At 45.5% G+C, this 18,797-nt stretch overlaps 1 protein-coding gene across 2 annotated transcripts in view; it reads right to left on the bottom strand.

Moving 5' to 3' along the window:
* Window positions 1-18,797, bottom strand: part of LOC306762188 (LIM domain-binding protein 3-like) — a 102,727-nt gene that overhangs the window by 64,114 nt on the left and 19,816 nt on the right. For both annotated transcript variants that reach the window (XM_079248608.1, XM_079248609.1), the window contains 2 exons: window positions 12,596-12,747; window positions 1,872-1,941 (listed from right to left, as the gene is read on the bottom strand). In XM_079248608.1, the coding sequence (XP_079104734.1) occupies window positions 1,872-1,941; window positions 12,596-12,747 (222 nt within the window). The remainder of the gene's footprint in view (window positions 1-1,871; window positions 1,942-12,595; window positions 12,748-18,797) is intronic.

Genomic DNA, 18,797 nt, shown 5'->3' with positions numbered 1-18,797 from the left:
GGTAGGACGGACCGATTTATGAACGTAAAGGAGCAGAAAACAGGCTCAGGGGTTCAATGAGCTAAAATTGATTGATGGTCAGTTGTCCAACCTGAAGATCGTAGGAAACCTGTTAGCACGACGGCAGAAGGAGAAAGTGCTGAAAGAGGTTCAGCAGGCAGGGTGAATAAAAACCCTCCAAAGGCCTGGAAGCGCTCGAGCTGCTACATGTTAGCTGTGGGGGGCCGAAAAGTTTGTTCCGGGTCTTGAAGTTGTAAAAAACAAAATGAATGAGGTGAACAGTTTTTATTCCAGTCTAGTGAAAATCAGCTTGTTTTTCAGCACTTTGTTTTGTAAAAGGAGGTTTGTGTGACGTGGATCTGCAACCAGTTTTCATCCTCCCGCCATGTCACCTCCTCAGACATCTGCTGGCCTCTACGTACCCTGCAGGCCGACCCGCCTGCACCGCCGCCATCTCCCTCAGAGTCTCCTCTGAGTACAGGCCGATGGGGGAGTTATACTGCCTCCTCTGAGGCGGGCTGACCGCCGCCGCTCTCCTCCCAGGAGAGTCTGCCTCTGCAGGCCCGGAGGAGGCGCTGCAGGCCAGCGGCCGGCCGTTTACCTGCACCGACTAAGGCGTCAAATGGAAGGGGGAGTCAGGAGGGAGGAGAGGGGATGGGAAGGGAGCAGAGAATGTTGAGCTGTCAATATGTTTACAATACTGTTTGATGAGCAAACTTGTGCTTTAGTCCTTCAGCAATATATGTTAGTTTAGTCTACAAAGCTCCAAAATAATCTGTTTTTATATTCTATATGAGAGGTTTAGATATTTTATCTTCCTCAGCTGTTGTTCGACAGTAGGACAGTTTTATGTCTTTAGCCTGTGTCCAGCATTTCAGAAAATCTGCCTTTCACTTTAATTCAAATATTTAAAACTAAACATGAAATAAAACAAATCCTTCAAATGTCGTTTCTCATTTAAGATTTAAGATGTGATTCCTTTGCTTTTGTCAGACTGTTGCCTTTTTCTGGATTAAACAGCTGATTTAGTTCTGGCATCCCAGTATGAAGAGGATCCACTTTTCTGGATTCATCTGTTTGATTTGGCCTCCTTGTGTATTTTACATTACAGCCACAAGGGGGCAGCAAATGGTCGTGTCTCCACATCTTCTCATCCTCAGAACCAAGTGCGTAAATGTGTGTGTGTGTGTGTGTGTGTGTGTGTGTGTGTGTGTGTGTGTGTGTGTGTGTGTGTGTGTGTGTGTGTGCGTGTGTGCGTGTGTTTGAGAGAGAGAGACCTGGGAATACATTATGCAAACAGAGGGACTTTTAAGGACACAAATATTTGATGTGCTGTTTTACCCTCCAGCATTTCTACTGTCTGTATGTACTTTAGACAGATAATATAATATAATGTAAAGTTATGTAATATAATATAATATAATATAATATAATACGACAAATTGAAATAAGAATACTAAAGATGAATGACTTATCAGAGTCAATGGATATAATATTTATCCACAAACACAGTGATGGACTGGTGACCGTTCCAGGTGTTCCTGCCTGTCACATGTTAACTTCTCAGATAGACTCCTGCTCCCCCTCCAAAAAAATGAATGAATGGACGAATGAATGAATGAATGAATGATGTGTAAAAAGCTAAAAGATACGGACATAAATGTCTTTTTTAAGATGTAAATGAAAAATCTGTCTGTCCATCTGTCTATGAGCAGAAACCAAAGAGAAAGACGTGAAAGCTGAGAGATGAGACGATGGCAGTTCGTCTGCCATGAAACAAGCGATGCTGATCAACACCAAACAGCCGCTGGTCGGTTTCAGGACGACATCCAGGATGTGTGTGAGCAGACATGCATCATGTGAGGAGTTACCTGCTGGTGGGGGATCATGGGAATGGCTGCGTCCATTCTGGGTGTCGTCATCGGAGGAGGACGCTTCGACCTGCAGGAAACAGCAGAGATGATGCACGTCTGACGTAACTCTGCTGCTTCAGCTTGCAGTGATCATAGAAGGGAGCAGTTTGCTTTTCAGATGGAAACTTTTACAAAAAACTCTGAAACACTTAAAGTTCTGGGTTTGTTACTGAAAGAGTTTTATCCTGACTCAAGCGGGCAGAAAATTATTATAATAATTGAGCTTTTTAGCAAAATGCAGAGACCTTGTAACATATAATACAATAAAAATATCTAAAATGTAAAACAAAGAGATCATCATGATGTTTAAATATCATGCATGTGAAACTGCACATGCAAACAAGAATAATTCATATAAAATCAGACACAAGAACACACTTAAAAACTCAAGACAGGATGATAAACACAACATCTACTTAATGCTTAATAACTTTTAAATAAATCAAATGAAAATTAAAAATAAACTTTAAATTAATTCACGATATTTCAAATATTTCAACACAAACACTTGTAAACTATCAACTGAACTTCTTGTGAACAGTCCCCCCCCCACCCATGGTTAAGAATCACTAACTTAAGGGACGTTAGGTCAGTGCCGATTCCCGGAGCTAAGTCAGTGGGTTCCTATGAAAAGGTTGGTTGGAACCCGAACAGCTGGTTCTAGACGGGGTTCTCATTTGCAAACCGTGACGTTATCAGCAGCTAAAGGCCAGATTCCTCCAAACACCACGCTGCTTTTTTCTCATGTTTAAACAAAGTTAAAAATAAAAACAGCGAAAGCTGGACAAGAGCTGGTTATAAGACAACCAGTCAGCTTCAGAAAGTGAGGAAGGAATGCAGGAACAGCAGTAAAGACAGAGTGGAGCTGGACCGTGTGTTACATGTCTATCTTTCCAACTTCTGGACACACACCACAGAAGAAGAAGCTGACTGAGTAGCCACTTCCACTCCTGGTCTTCCACAGATTCAATTCAATTCAGCTTTATTTGTATAACACTATGTCACAACAACGTCACACTTCACAGACACATCGATTTGAGACAAATCCTAATTAATAACCTGGTTAGGAAACCAACAGATTGCAGGGAATCTTGATTTGGACCCAACCCTCTATCCCGAGCTGCACCAGGTGACAGTGGAAGGAGGAACCTCCAGAACCCGGCTCAGTGAGAGCTGCCTCCTCCACAGATTCACACTGACGGGTCCCGATGTGCTGGACGGTGGATGCGACCGAGAGATCAGACGTGAGATCAACAAGCTACGCCAACAGAGTCAGAACCCGTCCAGAGAAAGCAGACCACTGCAGACTGAAACACGGACATCTAATCCCGACTCTAAGAAGCTCAGACCCTCTACTCCCTCATGCCGACGGGCTTCACACATCGGATTAGGATGCTCATCACACATCTTCCTTTGGAGGGTTTCTGAGCATGCTCAGATGGTAGGAGGTCTCAGGTGGAAAAGTTAATCTGTGGAGGAATTACAGCCTCAGGATCCTTTAGGAAAACTTGGAAAGCACCACTGGAGAGAAGGATGTCAGGGATACCCTGCTGAGAAAGTTACCATAAAGGAAGAAGAATGAATGGATGGTAGGTAAAAAAAAACTCCCAACATAACTATACGAGAACGTCTCAGGTTGTTGAAGAAATTAATCAATTTACATTTATCAGAACTACTTCTACAGAAGAATAATAAAAAATCAAACATAAACTAAAAGCCTGCCGGTGAAATCTCTACTAGCTGAAACTACGATAGACGCTCTGAGTGTGAGGGTCGCTGTGGTGGAAACGCTCACATAATGACACATAAAGACAGGGTCAGCGCCTCTTTTACATCCTGTAGAACAAAGGCAGCAGCTGCTGCTGTAAGAAAAGGGAAACGTCAAGAGTCAGAGGTTAGAAAATGTCTTTGCACGCCTCAAAGGCAAAAAGAAAAAACCCAGTAAAAAAGTTGTCGTCTGCAAAGGGAAAATAATGTCAGCAGCAAACGAAGAAAAGGTTGAAAAGATCTGCTGCAAGTGGAAATGCTCAGGCCGACTCGAGAGAGTCAGGAGGGTTGGATTGGATTGAAAGGACATTGCTGTTCATTCACGGCTTAACCCAGCGCAGCTAGCCAGACAGCTAACTCTACTAGAGATGAATGATAATAAAACAGTAAAACTCAAATAAACACATTTTCATCAGAATGTCATGATGGTTACTGCTGTATGGAGTATTGATACTGATCACCATGTAAACTTCAATAAACAGATTGTCAAAAAAAGAAATGTTTGTATGCAAAGATTAGAAATGATTCAACATCAACAGAGCTAACTAGCTTTAACAGAGCCAATAAGATTTAATAAAGCTAACCAGCTATTACTGAGCTAGGTAGCTTCAATAGAATTACCCAGCTATAACTGTGCTAACTATCTTTAATAGGGCTAACTCGCTTTCACAGAGCCAATTAGCTTTAATAGAACAAACAAGCTTCAATAGAGAAAACAAGCTATAACTGAGCTAACTAGCTTCAATAGGGCTAACCAGATATTACTGCTAACTAGCTTAAATAGAGCTATCTAGCTTCAACAGAACCAACTAGCTTCAATAGAGCAAACCAGCTATAACTGAGCTAACTAGCTTTGACAGAACAAGCCACCTATAAGAGCTAATTAGCTTCGACAGAACTAGCCAGCTATAACTGAGCTTACTAGCATAAATAGATTTACCTATCAACAACAAAGCCAACCAGCTTCAACAGAGCTAACTTAGAACTTAGACACCAGACTCTGAAACATGGAGGCAGTATGAGCACCCATTGTTCCTGAAGTCTGTTCAGATAGTTTATCCAGATCCAGCTTTGTAACATAAGTCATGCTGCCATGTTCTTTTCTTTCTTCTGCAATCTTCCCAGCAAGCCATACTCGTTGAGTCTTCTTCTAACTGAACTCTCATTTCATTGAACTTGCTAAATGAGGCCTGGAGAGTCTGACATGTATAGTGTTTTTTGTTTCCATGGTCTGAACTCACTGGGACAACTTCTGATGGAATTCATCACCTTTACGCTTTAAATGAATTGTTTCTGGTTAATTCTCCAGCTTTGAGGCACAAAATCTCCTCTCCATCCGTCCTCAGTCATCGCCTCTCTTCAAGCCCCGCAGCGGTTCTTAGTTCTTCGCCATGTCATTAATTTATTTATATTTATGTTCTGACTCTCGTGAGAACATTTTCTACCTTCGGTGTGTTCTGACCCTCTTTTCCTCTCCGCTGCATCAGTTCAGCAGAATCAGTTATTACATAATAAATCAGAGTATTTCCATCACAGGATTTTCTGGGTGAAGTAACTCACCGCATTAACACACAATTCTCTGATTACTAGCACCTGGACGTTTTTTGGAACCAAACTTTGAGGAAAGATTAAACGCTACAGCAGATTAAGATCCATGGAGCTGTTCCATCCTAACCCTGCAGTTACATAAATGAGACATCGGCAACGAGACTGCTGACCTGACCGGTCCATATTTACATGTTTCCTCACTGTGAGGAGCGTTTCATGTTCATGTTCACATGGACATCATGCAGCAACACTTCAACTTCTCAGTGTTTGGAGACGGAAGAGAGTCAGAAACATTATTTCTGAGTTTTTAATGCTATGAGACGGCGCTGGACCCGGTATCAGCTGTTCCCCCTGCAGGTTCCACATTCACCCCAATCTGGTCTCCAGCAGGCTGGACCAGTAAAGTAAAACCTTTAAATAATGAAAAGTACACATTTCACTCTTTGTTTCAGTGCAAAGAAGAATATTATAGATGCTGACATCTAAAAGAGTAACCTTTTAGAAATCAGGAAAATACTTGAGAAAGTTGCAATTTCAACTCAGAGATAAATTTACTTTAGAAATGGGTTTCATTTCTATTTTTTAACATATTTTTTAAATTAAATTTGAAAGTAAATGTGATTTTTCAACTTATTCATGAAACAAATCAATTTTATGTAGTTAATGTATGTATATGTAGTTTAATGTATAAACTTCCTATGAATTAACTATATTTGACATATACTTAGTTTGATATTTCGACATATAAAAAATTGTTAAAGAATTTTGTAAATTTATTTTTTATTAATTTAACTTCCAGTTATAGAGCAACATCTGCTCCCATGCAGATGACATTTCTTTCAAGAAAGGCCTTGCAGAATTGCAGAACGATCCTGCTAGAATCCTGCATCAGACCAGAATGGGACAACATTCCTCTCCTAAACCTGCAGCAGCTGCTCTTCTCACTTCCCAGATGTTTACGGACAGATGTTACAAGAGGAGTTGCTAACATGCTGAACATCATCCTGGGGTACAAGCCTGAAAAACAGCTCACCAGATATAAAGCCAAGAGCAAAAAAGAAAACAATATATAAAGAAACAAACATTTTAAATGAACATAATGCTGCCCGAGGGCCTCAAGATCACCAACATCCTGTTTGGCATTCAGCCTTGTCCCAAACAAAAAAAGAGATTCCTCCTAATTCTCTACATTTTTAAGAACATTTCACACTGTAGATGGTGGACTCTTTAATGTCTTAGAAGAATTTTTCTGAAAATGTTCGACAGTGTTAAGATCCAGTTTGTATCAGATTGGTGAAGCTTTGTCCATCTTTCCATCTGAGAGACTCTGCCTCCCTGTAATGCTCCTTTTATACCTAAGTTATGCTACTGACCTGTTGTTGGTTAAACCGGTCGTGTTAGAGACCTGTTGTCGGTTAAACCGTTCATGTTACAGGCCTGTTGTCGGTTAAACCGGTCATGGGACAGACCTATTGTTGGTTAAACCGGTCGTGTTACAGACCTGTTGTCGGTTAAACCGGTCATGTTACAGACCTGTTGTCGGTTAAACCGGTCATGTTACAGGCCTGTTGTCGGTTAAACCGGTCATGGGACAGACCTGTTGTCGGTTAAACCAGTCATGGGACAGACCTGTTGTTGGTTAAACCGGTCGTGTTACAGACCTGTTGTCGGTTAAACCGGTCGTGTTACAGACCTGTTGTCGGTTAAACCGGTCATGGGACGGACCTGTTGTCGGTTAAACCGGTCATGTGACCGACCTGTTGTCGGTTAAACCGGTCATGGGACGGACCTGTTGTCGGTTAAACCGGTCGTGTTACAGACCTGTTGTCGGTTAAACCGGTCATGTTACAGGCCTGTTGTCGGTTAAACCGGTCATGGGACAGACCTGTTGTCGGTTAAACCGGTCATGTTACATACCTGTTGTCGGTTAAACCGGTCATGTGACCGACCTGTTGTCGGTTAAACTGGTCATGGGACGGACCTGTTGTCGGTTAAACCGGTCATGGGACAGACCTGTTGTTGGTTAAACCGGTCATGTTACAGACATGTTGTCGGTTAAACCGGTCATGGGACAGACCTGTTGTTGGTTAAACCGGTCATGTTACAGACATGTTGTCGGTTAAACCGGTCATGGGACAGACCTGTTGTTGGTTAAACCGGTCATGTTACAGACATGTTGTCGGTTAAACCGGTCATGTTACAGGCCTGTTGTCGGTTAAACCGGTCATGGGACAGACCTGTTGTCGGTTAAACCGGTCATGTGACCGACCTGTTGTCGGTTAAACCGGTCATGTGAGGGACCTGTTGTCGGTTAAACCGGTCATGTTACAGACATGTTGTCGGTTAAACCGGTCATGTTACAGGCCTGTTGTCGGTTAAACCGGTCATGGGACAGACCTGTTGTCGGTTAAACCGGTCATGGGACAGACCTGTTGTCGGTTAAACCGGTCATGTGACCGACCTGTTGTCGGTTAAACCGGTCATGGGACGGACCTGTTGTCGGTTAAACCGGTCATGTTACAGACATGTTGTCGGTTAAACCGGTCATGTTACAGGCCTGTTGTCGGTTAAACCGGTCATGGGACAGACCTGTTGTCGGTTAAACCGGTCATGTTACAGACCTGTTGTCGGTTAAACCGGTCATGTGACCGACCTGTTGTCGGTTAAACCGGTCATGGGACGGACCTGTTGTCGGTTAAACCGGTCACGTTACAGACATGTTGTCGGTTAAACCGGTCATGTTACAGGCCTGTTGTCGGTTAAACCGGTCATGGGACAGACCTGTTGTCGGTTAAACCAGTCATGGGACAGACCTGTTGTTGGTTAAACCGGTCGTGTTACAGACCTGTTGTCGGTTAAACCGGTCGTGTTACAGACCTGTTGTCGGTTAAACCGGTCATGTTACAGACATGTTGTCGGTTAAACCGGTCATGTTACAGACATGTTGTCGGTTAAACCGGTCATGTTACAGGCCTGTTGTCGGTTAAACCGGTCATGGGACAGACCTGTTGTCGGTTAAACCGGTCATGTTACAGACATGTTGTCGGTTAAACCGGTCATGTTACAGGCCTGTTGTCGGTTAAACCGGTCATGGGACAGACCTGTTGTCGGTTAAACCGGTCATGTTACATACCTGTTGTCGGTTAAACCGGTCATGGGACGGACCTGTTGTCGGTTAAACCGGTCGTGTTACAGACCTGTTGTCGGTTAAACCGGTCATGTTACAGGCCTGTTGTCGGTTAAACCGGTCATGGGACAGACCTGTTGTCGGTTAAACCGGTCATGTTACATACCTGTTGTCGGTTAAACCGGTCATGTGACCGACCTGTTGTCGGTTAAACTGGTCATGGGACGGACCTGTTGTCGGTTAAACCGGTCATGGGACAGACCTGTTGTTGGTTAAACCGGTCATGTTACAGACATGTTGTCGGTTAAACCGGTCATGGGACAGACCTGTTGTTGGTTAAACCGGTCATGTTACAGACATGTTGTCGGTTAAACCGGTCATGGGACAGACCTGTTGTTGGTTAAACCGGTCATGTTACAGACATGTTGTCGGTTAAACCGGTCATGTTACAGGCCTGTTGTCGGTTAAACCGGTCATGGGACAGACCTGTTGTCGGTTAAACCGGTCATGTGACCGACCTGTTGTCGGTTAAACCGGTCATGTTACAGACATGTTGTCGGTTAAACCGGTCATGTTACAGGCCTGTTGTCGGTTAAACCGGTCATGTGAGGGACCTGTTGTCGGTTAAACCGGTCATGTTACAGACATGTTGTCGGTTAAACCGGTCATGTTACAGGCCTGTTGTCGGTTAAACCGGTCATGGGACAGACCTGTTGTCGGTTAAACCGGTCATGGGACAGACCTGTTGTCGGTTAAACCGGTCATGTGACCGACCTGTTGTCGGTTAAACCGGTCATGGGACGGACCTGTTGTCGGTTAAACCGGTCATGTTACAGACATGTTGTCGGTTAAACCGGTCATGTTACAGGCCTGTTGTCGGTTAAACCGGTCATGGGACAGACCTGTTGTCGGTTAAACCGGTCATGTTACAGACCTGTTGTCGGTTAAACCGGTCATGTGACCGACCTGTTGTCGGTTAAACCGGTCATGGGACGGACCTGTTGTCGGTTAAACCGGTCACGTTACAGACATGTTGTCGGTTAAACCGGTCATGTTACAGGCCTGTTGTCGGTTAAACCGGTCATGGGACAGACCTGTTGTCGGTTAAACCGGTCATGTTACAGACCTGTTGTCGGTTAAACCGGTCATGGGACGGACCTGTTGTCGGTTAAACCGGTCATGTTACAGACATGTTGTCGGTTAAACCGGTCATGGGACGGACCTGTTGTCGGTTAAACCGGTCATGTTACAGACATGTTGTCGGTTAAACCGGTCATGTTACAGACATGTTGTCGGTTAAACCGGTCATGCGACGGACCTGTTGTCGGTTAAACCGGTCATGTTACAGACATGTTGTCGGTTAAACCGGTCATGGGACGGACCTGTTGTCGGTTAAACCGGTCATGTTACAGACATGTTGTCGGTTAAACCGGTCATGGGACGGACCTGTTGTCGGTTAAACCGGTCATGTTACAGACCTGTTGTTGGTTAAACCGGTCATGGGACGGACCTGTTGTCGGTTAAACCGGTCATGTTACAGACATGTTGCCGGTTAAACCGGTCATGTGACTGACCTGTTGTCGGTTAAACTGGTCATGTTACCGACCTGTTGTCGGTTAACCTGGTCATGGGACCGACCTGTTGTCAGTTAAACCGGTCATGTTACTGACCTGTTGTTAGTTAAACTGGTCATGTTACCGACCTGTTGCCAGTTAAATTGGTCATGTGACCGACCTGTTGTTAGTTAAACTGGTCATGTCACCAACCTGTTGCCAGTTAAACCGGTCATGTTACCGACTTATTGCCGGTTAAAACAGTCATCTTACTGACTTGTTGCCAGTTAAACCGGTCATGTTACTGACCTATTGCTGGTTAAAATGGTCATCTTACTGACTTGTTGCCAGTTAAACCGGTCATGTTACCGACCTATTGTCAGTTAAAATGGTCATCTTACTGACTTGTTGCCAGTTAAACCGGTCATGTTACTGACCTATTGCTGGTTAAAATGGTCATCTTACTGACTTGTTGCCAGTTAAACCGGTCATGTTACCGACCTATTGTCAGTTAAAATGGTCATCTTACTGACTTGTTGCCAGTTAAACCGGTCATGTTACCGACCTATTGCCGGTTAAAATGGTCATCTTACTGACTTGTTGCCAGTTAAACCGGTCATGTTACTGACCTATTGTCAGTTAAAATGGTCATCTTACTGACTTGTTGCCAGTTAAACCGGTCATGTTACTGACCTATTGTCAGTTAAAATGGTCATCTTACTGACTTGTTGCCAGTTAAACCGGTCATGTTACTGACCTATTGTCAGTTAAAATGGTCATCTTACTGACTTGTTGCCAGTTAAACCGGTCATGTTACCGACCTGTTGTCGGTTAAACCGGTCATGTTACTGACCTGTTGTTAGTTAAACTGGTCATGTTACCGACCTGTTGCCAGTTAAACCGGTCATGTTACCGACCTGTTGTCGGTTAAACCGGTCATGTTACTGACCTGTTGTTAGTTAAACTGGTCATGTTACCGACCTGTTGCCAGTTAAATTGGTCATGTTACCGACCTGTTGTTAGTTAAACTGGTCATGTCACCAACCTATTGCAAGTTAAATCGGTCATGTTACTGACCTATTGCTGGTTAAAATGGTCATCTTACTGACTTGTTGCCAGTTAAACCGGTCATGTTACCGACCTGTTGCCAGTTAAATTGGTCATGTTACCGACCTGTTGTTAGTTAAACTGGTCATGTCACCAACCTATTGCAAGTTAAATCGGTCATGTTACTGACCTATTGCTGGTTAAAATGGTCATCTTACTGACTTGTTGCCAGTTAAACCGGTCATGTTACTGACCTATTGTCAGCTAAAATGGTCATCTTACTGACTTGTTGCCAGTTAAACCGGTCATGTTACCGACCTGTTGTCGGTTAAACCGGTCATGTTACAGACATGTTGCCAGTTAAACCGGTCATGTGACTGACCATTTGTCGGTTAAACTGGTCATGTTACTGACCTGTTGTCGGTTAAACTGGTCATGGGACCGACCTGTTGTCAGTTAAACCGGTCATGTTACTGACCTGTTGTTAGTTAAATTGGTCATGTGACCGACCTGTTGTTAGTTAAACTGGTCATGTCACCAACCTGTTGCCAGTTAAACCGGTCATGTTACCGACTTATTGCCGGTTAAAACAGTCATCTTACTGACTTGTTGCCAGTTAAACCGGTCATGTTACTGACCTATTGCTGGTTAAAATGGTCATCTTACTGACTTGTTGCCAGTTAAACCGGTCATGTTACCGACCTGTTGTCGGTTAAACCGGTCATGTTACTGACCTGTTGTTAGTTAAACTGGTCATGTTACCGACCTGTTGCCAGTTAAACCGGTCATGTTACCGACCTATTGTCAGTTATAATGGTCATCTGACTGACTTGTTGCCAGTTAAACCGGTCATGTTACCGACCTGTTGTTAGTTAAACTGGTCATGTTACCGACCTGTTGCCAGTTAAACCGGTCATGTTACCGACCTGTTGTCGGTTAAACCGGTCATGTTACTGACCTGTTGTTAGTTAAACTGGTCATGTTACCGACCTATTGCCGGTTAAAATGTTCATCTTACTGACTTGTTGCCAGTTAAACCGGTCATGTTACCGACCTTTTACCGGTTAAACTGGTCATGTAACCAACCTATTGCCGGGTAAAATGATCATGTTACCGACCTGTTGTCGGTTAAACTGGTCATGGGACCGACTTGTTGCGGTTAAACTGGTCATGGGACCGACTTGTTGCCGGTTAAACCGGTCATGGGACCGATTTGTTGCCGGTTAAACCGGTCACGTGACCGACCTGTTGCTAGTTAATCCGGTCATGATCCTGAGCTGTAGCTGGTTGTTAAGCCAGACTGATTGGAACTAGATTGAAAAAGCTCCCCAGTCAACTGGTATTTTCCATGAAATAATAACATTTGTCACTTTCTACTGCTTCTACTTTGGTTTCTACTGCAGGAGAGGCCGACTCTGGTCCTCAAGACGCAGTCCAGCAGGCGCCAGGAGTTTCCCTGCTGCAACACACCTGACTCATGTTAGTGGGTGATTAGCAGACTTGTGGAGAGTTTAAATGAGAACTTCCCAATCATCATCTCAGCTTGTCCTTCCTTTAATGGAAAAATCACTGAATTCATGTACGTTCTGCAGTCAGAGCTGACGTGACCTGATGGATGGCCGAGACAAGAGACGTCTTACTTGGACATGGTGAGCGCCAGGTTGTGATTGGCCATCTTGATCTTGTTCTGGGCCTCCAGGTGAGTCATTCCCTCAGTGCTGACGCCATCAATGGCGATGATGACGTCACCCTGGACCAGGCTTCCTTGCGCTGCCTTGCTGCCCGGAGTGATCTGTGGAAAAATATGATGTTATTAAACATGTCTTGTAACACGCCACAGGTCAATGCACACGTCACTCTGCATTTTAAAATCTGTTTATCAGGAAAAGAGGTTGAATGTTTTCCATGAAACAATCAGTCAAATGGGAGGAGAATTAATCAATAAGTAAATGATGGATGCGTGTGTGCGTTCCGGAAATCTGCAAATCCTCCTCAGCGGAGATGCGTTCACATGCAGTCAGAAAAAAATGGGAGGAATCGGTCAGCTGGTGACCGGGAAGAGGACAAATATGGGGAAAGGTGCACATCATCTGATCCGATGGAAGACAGCGAGGAAGCAGCACTGACAGGAATCTGCTTCATCATCATCAGACAGAATAAAACCACCAGCTGTAACTCCATCACAAACATCTGCTGGCGGCTGGAGGATTGAACTGATCCAAACAAACACAACTGAAAATGGAGATATTTCTAGAAATTTCACAAGATGCTTTCATAAATGACAAAATCTTTCAATTAAAAGCTGATTAAAACAGATGTGATGCAAGTTTCATCTGGAATCTGATGGAATAGCCAGGTCAGCCAACCTGAAGGTGCTCAGTAGCGTTGGGAGGCGTGGTGAACTGAATCAAGCATCATCATGATCTGTTCAGGGTCATGCTGTTGAAAAGCTACATGGTTATTCTGTCATGTATGTTTAATAAAACAGATGTGAAAATGACTTTGGAAAATGACGATACATAACAGCATTGATGGAAACGCAATAAAAAGATTCCGTTTCATTCATCAATTCTAGATTGCGCCGTCTGATGGCAGCAGATTGTAGTAGCTCTGACTTGCTATCTTGATTTTTTAAAAGTACAAAGTCTTCTCACATAGATATGACCTCAAATTAGGTATTTTTTCTGAGGATTTCATGCCAGTTCGGAGGGTGTGCTGCAAGGAAGATTTTTCTGCGTATTTTTGGCTTTTTCAAGGCTTGTTATGATGAGTCTCCACGGCAACAAAAGACTTGTTTACAATCAGGATCAACTAATTAAACTCTCCCAAATCAGGATTATCAGCGAAACAACACATCAAATCCCGTGAGACAGAGGAGAAAGGGATGGAGATTTAAACCATTTCTCCCGACCGTCGTCATGGGTAATGTGAGATCGCTAGCTAACAAAATGGACGAGGTCGAGATGCTAACAAGGTCTCAGAAAGAATACAGAGAGTGCAGTATTATGTGCTTCACCGAGACATGGCTGCATGAACACATCCCTGACTGTAATGTGTCTGTACCGGGCTTTGAAACGGTCCGTGCAGACCGCAGTAGACAACACAGCGGAAAGCTAAAGGGTGGTGGAATTGCATTGCTGGTTAACCAGCGTTGGTGTCATCCTGGACATGTTGCTGTCAAGGAGAAGATATGCACAAGGGACATGGAACTGTTAGCTGTGAGCTTCCATCCATATTATTTACCCAGAGAGTTTACCTGTGTTATTCTGGTAGCGGTTTATATAATACCTGGTACCGCACCAGACACAGCCTGTGACGTCATCAGCTCCGTCGTTGCTCGGCTACAAACACAGCATCCAAACTCATTCATGGCGATCTCCGGAGACTTCAACAACGTCTCCCTCTCTGCAACTCTACCAACATTCCAGCAGTTTGTCAGCTGCTCCAGCAGAGAAAATAAGATGTTGGACTTATTTTATGCAAATATGAATAATGGATACAGTTGTTCTGCCCTGCCTCCTTTAGGAAGATCTGACCATAATCTGGTTCTTCTCACCTCCACCTACAAGCCCATCGTTCAGCAGCAACCAGTCATCACAAAGACTATCAAAATCTGGTCTGCTGAAGCTGAAGATGCTCTTAGAGGAGGCTTTGAGGCTACAGACTGGAACGTCCTCTGTGAACCTCATGGAGACGACATCAACACCATGACTGAGTGTGTGACAGATTACATAAACTTCTGTGTGGACAGCATCGTCCCAACAAGAACAGTGAGGTGCTTCCCCAATAACAAACCCTGGATCACCAGTGACCTGAAAAAGCTGCTGAACATCAAAAAGAAAGCCTTCAGGGATGGAGACAGGGAGTTATTGAGGGCAACACAAAAACAACTTAAAACACAAACTAAGAAGTGCAAGGAGGACTACAGGAAGAAGTTAGAAAGTCAGCTCCAGCAGAATAACCTGAGGGATGTGTGGTCTGGAATGAAGAAGATCACCGGCTTCAAGTTAAAGGGGGACCAGCCTGATGGAGGTCTGGACAGAGCTAATGAGCTGAACATATTCTTCAACAGGTTCAGTTCACCCCCTACCTCCAGCCCAACAGACCACACACCCTCCATAAGCCCACTGCTTTCCTGTCACGCCTCCAATCTGTCACCCTGCAGCTCAGTCATGGACCAGAACACAGCTTCATCTCCCTCCACATCAGGACATCCTGAGACCTCCACCTTGTTTGTCTCCTGCAATCAGGTTAAGAAGCAACTTGAGAAACTGAACCAGAACAAGGCTGCAGGTCCAGATGGTGTCAGTCCCAGAGTTCTCAAGACCTGCTCAAAACAACTATGTCCGATTCTCCAGCACCTTTTCAACACCAGTCTGAGACTAAATAGAGTCCCAGTGCTGTGGAAAACCTCCTGCCTTGTTCCAGTGCCTAAAAAAACACAACCAGCTGAACCAAGTGACTACAGACCAGTTGCCCTGACATCTCACATCATGAAAGTCCTGGAGAGACTCTTACTGGCTCACCTCAACAAGCAAGTAAACACCTTTCAGGACCCATTCCAGTTTGCATATCGTAATGGACTTGGGGTTGAAGATGCCATCATATACCTGCTCCAGAGAGCACACTCTCATCTGGACCATTCAGGCAGCACTCTGAGGGTCATGTTCTTTCATTTCTCAGTGCTTTTAATACCATTCAGCCTGCTTTGTTATGTGAGAAGCTCCATAAATTCCAGGTGGATACCTCCACAACCACCTGGATCTATGACTACCTCACAAACAGACCCCAGTTTGTGAGACTGAAAGGTTGTGTGTCTGAGATGGAGGTCAGCAGCACTGGTGCACCACAAGGAACTGTACTCTGGCCATTCCTCTTCACTCTGTACACCTCAGACTTCCAGTACAACTCTGAGTCCTGTCATCTGCAGAAATACTCTGATGACTCTGCAGTTGTGGGGTGTATCAGGGATGGACTAGAAGCAGAGTACAGAGAACTGGTCAGTCAGTTTGTTAAATGGTGCGGTGACAATCATCTCATATTAAATAGCAGCAAAACAAAAGAGATGATTGTTGACTTCAGGAGGAAGAAGAATAAACAAAGCACTGTTTCCATCCTGGGAGAGGAGGTGGAGGTGGTGGAGGAATACAAGTATATTGGAGTTCAGCTGGACAACAAACTGGACTGGAAATGCAACACTGACTACATCTACAAGAAAGGTCAGAGCAGACTGTACTTCTTAAGGAAGCTGAGATGGTTTAACGTCTGCACCAAGATGTTGCATATCTTCTATAAGTCTGTTGTGGAGAGTGCAGTCAGCTTTGCAGCATCTGCTGGGGTAGTAGCATCAGAACCAGAGACTTGAAGAGAATCAACAAACTGATCCAGAAAGCTGCTTCTGTGCTTGGAGTAACTCTGGAGCCGCTGGAGCTGATTGTCCAAAGAAGAATGCTGCACAAGCTGATGAAGATGATGGAGGATTCTTCACACCCTCTCCACAACACAGTGATGAAACAACAAAGTGTGTTCAGTGAGAGGCTTCTTCAGGTCCGATGTCAGACTGAAAGATACAGAAGATCATTCCTGCCAGCAGCCATCAGCCTCCGGAACAAGACCTCCTCTAGTTTATTATATACTACAATATTGAATTTCCCTTTGGGGATTAATAAAGTAGTTTTCATTCATTTATTTAATTTCATCGCCTCCTGAACTGGATGAAAATTCATTTTAATCGCCATGTGGCAGGTTGGGCTTTATTTAGAGCTCCAAACATAACTCTGAAGGCAGCAGGATAAATGAAACTGAAGGGTGTTTATACGAGAGAAAAAGACAGGGAAGGGACAGGTGTCTTGATGAGGAAAGGGAATCCAGGCGGCAGAGGGACAGGAAGTGAACCAAACTGAGAGGACAGACTCTCCAAAACAGAAAGAAAGTAGAGATCCCCAACTCTGGCTCTAAGGGCCGGTATCCTGCAGGTACTGGATGTTTTCCTGCAGCATTACACCTGTTGGAGAAGGGATGCATCTAAAGTTGCAGCATAGAAGATCTCCAGGACTGGATTTGGGAAATGATGAAAGATGACTCTAACACTGGGATAAATTTAGAAACATGGCTCTGATTTCATCCATCCATCCATCCATCTTCTGCCGCTTATCCGGGGTCGGGTCGCGGGGGCAGCAGCCTAAGCAGGGAAGCCCAGACTTCCCTCTCCCCAGCCACTTTTGCCAACTCTGGGGGGGGGGGGATCCCGAGGCGTTCCTAGGCCAGCCGAGAGATATAATCCCTCCAGCGTGTCCTGGGTCTTCCCCGGGGTCTCCTCCTAGAGGGACGTGCCTGGAACACCTCACCAGGGAGGTCCAGGAGGCATCCTGACCAGATGCCCGATCCACCTCAACTGGTTCCTCTTGATGCGGAGGAGCAGTGGCTCTACTCTGATCTCCTCCCGGATGACCGAGCTCCTCACCCTATCTCTAAGGGAGAGCCCGGCCACCCTGCAGAGGAAACTCATTTCAGCCGCCTGTATACGAGATCTCCTTCTTTCGGTCACGACCCACAGCTCATGACCATAGGTGAGGGTAGGAACGTAGATCGACTGGTAAATCGAGAGCTTCGCCTTCTGGCTCAGCTCCTTCTTCACCACGACAGACCGGCGCAGAGCCCGCATTACTGCAGACGCCGCACCAATCTGTCTGTCGATCTCGCGCTCCATCCTTCCCTCACTCGTGAACAAGACCCCGAGATATTTAAACTCCTACACTTGAGGCAGGACCTGACTCCTGACCCGGAGAGGGCAATCCACCCTATTCCGGCTGAGGACCATGGTCTCAGATTTGGAGGTGCTGATTCTCATCCCAGCCGCTTCACACTCGGCCGCGAATCGCTCAAGCGAGAGCTGGAGATCATGACCAGATGAAGCCAACAGGACCACGTTATCTGCAAAAAGCAGGGACCCAATCCTGAGGCCACCAAGTCGGATCCCCTCAACACCTCGGCTGCGCCTAGAAATTCTGTCCATATAAGTTATGAACAGAATCAGTGATAAAGGGCAGCCTTGGCGGAGTCCAACCCCCACCGGAAACGAATCCGACTTACTACCGGCAATGCGGAACAAGCTCTGACACCTGTCGTACAGGGACCGGACAGCTCGTACAAGGGGGTCTGGTATCCCATACTCCCGGAGTACCCCCCACAGGAGCCCCCGGGGGACACAGTCGAGTGCCTTCTCCAGGTCCACAAAGCACATGTAGACTGGTTGGGCAAACTCCCATGCCCCCTCCAGGACCCCAAAGAGGGTATAGAGTTGGTCCACTGTTCCACGACCAGGACGAAAACCACACTGCTCCTCCTCAATCCGGGATTCGACTATCCGGCGGACCCTCCTCTCCAGGACCCCTGAATAGACCTTACCAGGGAGGTTGAGGAGTGTGATTCCCCTGTAGTTGGAACACACCCTCCAGTCCCCCTTCTTAAAAAGGGGGACCACCACCCCAGTCTGCCAATCCAGCGGTACTGCCCCCGATGTCCACGCAATGCTGTACAGGCGTGTCAGACAGGACAGGCCCACAGCATCCAGAGCCTTAAGGAACTCCGGGCGGATCTCATCCACCACTGGGGCCTTGCCGCCAAGGAGCTTTTTGACCACCTCAGCGACTTCAGTCCCAGAGATGGAAGAGTCCACCCCTGAGTCCACCAGCTCTGCTTCCTCATCAGAAGACGTGTTGGTAGGATTGAGGATGTCTTCGAAGTATTCCTTCCACTGACCCACAACGTCCGGAGTTGAGGTCAGCAGCTCCCCATCTCCACTGTACACGTGTTGATAGAGCACTGCTTCCCCCTCCTGAG

Source organism: Telmatherina bonti, assembly GCF_933228915.1.
Source record: "Telmatherina bonti genome assembly, chromosome: 11".
Classification (NCBI taxonomy): Eukaryota; Metazoa; Chordata; class Actinopteri; order Atheriniformes; family Telmatherinidae; genus Telmatherina; species Telmatherina bonti.
Note: the sequence above shows the minus strand (reverse complement) of the source record. Positions and strands in the feature narration are given on the sequence as shown.